This window comes from Carya illinoinensis, chromosome 5, assembly GCF_018687715.1.
Source record: "Carya illinoinensis cultivar Pawnee chromosome 5, C.illinoinensisPawnee_v1, whole genome shotgun sequence".
Lineage (NCBI taxonomy): Eukaryota > Viridiplantae > Streptophyta > Magnoliopsida > Fagales > Juglandaceae > Carya > Carya illinoinensis.
The window spans coordinates 19525519-19530896 of NC_056756.1; the positions used below are offsets into that span (position 1 = coordinate 19525519).

The following is a 5378-nucleotide window of genomic DNA, read 5'->3' on the forward strand; positions in this document are numbered from 1 at the left end:
ACGAAAATGGATACCGGCAACTAGAACAATTGAGAAACACTCCACGTGAGAGAAATGCTTTCTTTGTCTTCGATCCTCTATTCTAAAATCCCTGTGATCGATGCTCAAGAACCACAACTAAGGACTCTGCCTGATGGGCACTAAGGTAGACCAAGTCTTAAAGATTCTTTGCAAGTTCCAGATATGCCAATTACAAAGTCAAGAGGTAGGAAGATCAAGGAAGCTATGCAAAGATATGTACAATTCACTTGGGATGAAGCTAATAAGACTTCAACATTCAAGATGAGTTTGAAGGAAGGAGAACCAGTTTTGATCAATTTGATGCAAGCTATGGCCGGAAGAGTGTATCATGACTTAGGACTTCAAGATTTATTATTTTGGGCCTATTATTATGTTTATGTTATTTAGTGCCTTGAACTTGTTTATTTCATTAAAAGAATTTTTTTTATTAGTTATAGAAATTAGTCTAGAATAATTAGGCTTAAAGATGTTTGCCCCATATGCATTTTATTTTATTGAATTAGGGTTTCAAGAACTTGGCTACGTACAACCGCCATGCGGAACCGTTGCGCAACTTGATGATGTGGTAATTTACCACGTTTTCATCTGACAGAAAAATTGTTGAAAATAAGTTTTCATCTAAAAGAACACCATATGAAAGAATGAAAAAAGAAAATGAAAAACGTGAAAAACACTGCATTTCTTGAAAAAAGGGGAAGAAATTGAAAACCGTTTCAACCCGCGCTAGGATCCAAACCCATTTTGAAGATTTCCATGAAAAACACTGCATTTCATTTCAATGTTTCTAAAATTACAAGACACCCTCTCGTCATGATTTTGCCATTAGCTAGCTCCAACATCAAGTTGGCGATCCAGTAATACTAGTACTTCTCAAATAAAATTAAAATTTAGTTGTACCCACTAAATCATGTACGTACGTACGTAGTCAATTAAATGTCCAAACTGGATATATAGTAGTAAATTACCCCAACTGAAATTCCTACCCGATCGACTTGCTTGATTCTCAATTAATGTTTCGTTTCACATATTATATATATATAGATAAAATAGCTCAACTAACTAATTAATTTTGCTATCTGCATGCAGTACTGTAAGCCATAGAGATCATGGGAATAGTATTCTATATATATGGCTTAATTTCTAGCAAACCAAGTACTGGAGTAAAAGGCTAGGTTTCTAATGCTGTAACCAATGGAGGCAGAGAGAGAGAGAGAGATAGAGGGATCGAAAGAGATCAGAGAAATTCCCAAAGAACTTCCCTGGCCGTACTTTAGAAGTTTCTCTCTCAAGATGCATATATATATATATATATATATGTGTGTGTGTGTGTGTGTTAAATGTACCAATTAAGTTGATTTTGTGTGCTTTGATATTGATCTAGTGATGCGTGCAGTTACTGTTAAACAAAGATGAGATTCAATTTTTCTATATCGAAAATTACATTGAACGCAAAATTTACGCACTATCATCTAATCTTTTGTAATATATATATATACCATAAGAATATAGGGTTTTTGCGAGCAATTCATTTCCGTCCCCACCGAAATTGAAGCTGAAAATTATCGTTTGCATCCAACATACAATACTCGTCACAAGTTTTCATTGCTAAAGATTATTTTTGAGAAAACGAACAGTTCTGAAACTTTTTCTTCCACAATTGGATCCTATTGCATCATTTTCCCTCGACGCAAAAAATAAGCCTTATTGTCGTGCTGTAAGCGATGATTCAAATCCATCAAAACATTATACTATACAATTGCGATGATACATATTCTTGTGATGCTATAACTATTGACACAAATAAATAAGCTTAAATGCTGCCAAATTAACTAGTAATATCTATCATGACACTTAATTATGATGCAAGAAGATTTTTAATCTGTGGCGTCGAAATTGGGTGAAGCGACGGAATGCATGTGCTGCAAATTGTTTATTCATTTGCGGTGCTATATTGATATTTTGCGAGATTGAAAATGGTTGCAAGCAAGGACTTTCCCGACAATCGGAATTTGTTTTTGCATCGTTCATGTCTCTTTTTTGCGTTGAAAAATTACGTTGCAAAGATTAATTTTTTGTGATAATATTGCATAATGACGTGAAAGATAGCTTTGAAATGCAATATTACCATCTCTTATGCGGCGATATTTAAGTGACGCTAAAATCATGTATTTGCAATACTTTTTAAACAATTTGCAATGATTTTTTGTGACGTATAAAGTGGCTTTCCTTATAGTGATATGACCCCTGAAATTAAATTTAGTTATGGTCATTAATTAAGATAGAGCTGAAAACTAATTAACAGATCATGATGTACGTTCATGTATGGATACCCAATCTTAGTAGTCAAATACAAGACTGCAGCATGGCAACTTTAAAATGAGTGGTGTTTCGAGAGCCTATTAATTTTACAGTTTCCCATTTATTTTCTTATCTTTCTATTAATTTTTATAGTTTCTTTTACAGTTTTGGCACCTCGTACAAGAGATCGAATATTAAACCATTCGGTAAACGAAAGTCATTTTGGCAGATAATATTAGCTACTGAAACTATTTTCTCAGCTTGCAATATTATTGGTACTTAAATTTTTGTTTTTGGTGGATGCATGTGGCATTAATACCAAAGTGCACCAACAGAAACTCGTGATACCAAGAAAAGCAAAAAAGTTAAAGAAAAGATGAAGGCAATAAAAACCATTCACTACAAATAATTGGCAAAGTTTAATCCTTGTAAGGCAGTAAAATACTAGTGGCCGTACCTACGTGCCTCTTCATGTAATTTGAATATTCTAAAAAGAAAGTGAAAAAAGAGTCACGAGATTCAGGGCTTTTGAAAAGAAATGGAAAGGAGAAAAATTGTGAAAAAAACAAGAGAGTGAGCAACTGATAAATGGATGACTTTTCAAAAGTAGATCTATCTGTCTTAGGAACAATTAATGTATATAACCTGACTTTAAGTTCTAGTACTAAATCACAGGAAACAAAATCCTTCGTACTGAATTTAAAGTAAAGTGGTAATTTTTAATAAAATGGGAAAATTTTCAGGAAGGTGTTATGTATATTACCCAGAGGCTAGAGCCAAAAATGTGTATTCCAGATTAAACAAGGCGGCTTGCAGTCAATAGATGAGACAGGCCAGACCGACTGATAACAAAGTTACGTGACCAAAAGGTCAAACTTTTGAAACCCAGAAGAAAAATGTACCTAACCGATTTCTCTTCATATGGTTTAAGACAAATGAAAAAAAAAAAACCATGAGAGAGAGAGAGAGAGAGAGAGAGAGAGAGAGAGAGAGAGAGAGAGAGAGAGAGAGAGAGAGAGAGAGAGAGATGAAACTTACAATTAATTGAAATTGGGAGTTCCTGAATGCTGAAAAGCATAGACAATGAGGTGATAGAACCCGACACAGCAGAAATAAAGAAACTACGACTCAAGATAATGGCATGGCATTTTGATCAACACCTTAAATATGGCTAAGAGAAATTAGAAGAAAAAAGAAAAGATACATTTATATATAAATATAGATATATATGTCTTAATTAATAGAGTAGCGCTAGCAATGATGATATGATTATATATATAAACTCGATCATGGTTTATAAATCTTGGAAAGAGCTTGCAACAGGTTTACTTGTAGCCTCAAATGCAGGATGTAATCTGCAGTCCGAAGAAAAAGTCGATCCGGCTGCAAACGTTGCCCTCCCGGAATCAGCCTCTGCAGCCTCTTCATCTTCATTTCCACCGCCCAACGTCGAGTACAAGCCCGCCTCTGCCTCGAAGATCTCCTACATTTCATCTTGGAAATCAATGCTTTAGAACCCATTGCCTTAATTTACAAGTACGTACTGGCAAAAAAATTACGAGAAGCTGAAGAATCTAAAATATTGGCCTCAAAACTTCTTTCTTTTCCAGAGACGATCAGAAATGCGTTCGAAGCTGTGAACAGCAAGCAAGAAATGATAGAGCTATAAATGAATGGGAAAGACAAAGGGTGTGGGAGTTAGGAGTTATAGGACGGGGCCATGTGAGCCGAGCTCATTACATATTTTCTTTTTCTTTTTTCACTCTCTTTCTTTTTGGGTGCCCATGGCTTTTGGACGATGAAATTTTTTTGAAGAATTTCACTACTCGCAACACACGCTCAATTTTGTTGTCGTTTTGTGAGGGTTTGGAGGGGGATGGATCGATGAAACCATGCACATGTATGACAGCTCGCTCGGATGCTCACGCCAGCCATTACTACTGCTGTTACATTTTACACTTTACAGTATCTGTCCTCGTAATCCCCGAATCCCGACAGTTTTGGCCCCCCCTACCACACGTATTTAGATAAAAAATAAAAAATACTAGATCACACGGTGGATAATCCATCATCTGATCATTGGATTTTGTCGCGACCCACTAGTAAATTACTGTCCACACATGCCACAGTCCAGTCCCGGTTTCATTACATGTCACGTACATGGGTAGTAATTAATGATCATGATCAGTTTGTGGTTCATGTCCAAGTCCAACCCTCAGGTTTCCAAGTCTCAGTTTTGACCATTAAATTCATTGTTCTTCAACAGTGTTCTCTGTTTTAATTGTCCAAAGCATGAGAATTATGAATTGTGTACCATACCAATTAGATGGTGTTTGCCTGTTTTGGGAACGTGGGAAATGATTAAAACTTTGAATTTATTCTTTTTTATGGCTCTAAAATCATAAGTTAGGTAATATTTCGCTGTGCTATTAGTTTGTCTGCTAGCTTTATGTGTCAATTTTATCTGTAACTTTACACAAATTTTATTCTTCATTTTGATTTTTTTTATTCGTAATATATCATATGTGCTAATATATATACTAGCACATCTTAACTGATAGTTCATTTAAGTAGTTGATATATAAAGATATTTAAAATGTGTACGTACGTAGTATCAATAAACATGATTAAGGATGATAAAATTTATGATGATCATCATGAGTACTATTAATATTAATTAATCACCCGTATATTAATTTAAGCTAGCATCAGATTTGAGGGGATATTGTTAGAAGATCACACTTGGATTGGATGTGAACTTTTAGGATAAATGATATTTAGAAGATCATCATGAGTACTTCACGTTTGGTGTAGTTGAAATTGTTGATCTTTTTTTCAAGCTGCTGAGAAGAGTCTATTAATTGTTTAAAGGACCTGTATGCAGCAGCTTAAAAGCCTCAATGTCCTGTTCAATCAATCCTCCATCACCTCATACTTTAAAGGCCTTCCATCTCTAAACTCTATTGTCAGTTCAAACATACACCCCAATCTGAATCTCCATTTATTAATGAGTTTGAAATGTGTATATATATAGAGTCTGGATGTTTTTAATTAGATCT

At 34.8% G+C, this 5378-nt stretch overlaps 1 protein-coding gene across 1 annotated transcript; it reads right to left on the minus strand.

Annotated features, from left to right (window-relative positions):
* Positions 1–3343: 3343 nt before the first annotated feature.
* Positions 3344–4121, minus strand: LOC122311136 (transcription factor IBH1-like). The gene has a single exon (XM_043125553.1). The coding sequence runs from the start codon at positions 3838–3840 to the stop codon at positions 3607–3609; it is 234 nt and encodes a 77-aa protein (XP_042981487.1). The 5' UTR covers positions 3841–4121; the 3' UTR covers positions 3344–3606.
* Positions 4122–5378: the final 1257 nt, after the last annotated feature.

Excerpts from the sequence above, each read along its gene's own strand:
- LOC122311136 (XM_043125553.1), bottom strand. The coding sequence starts at position 3,840 with ATGGGTTCTAAAGCATTGATTTCCAAGATGAAATGTAGGAGATCTTCG.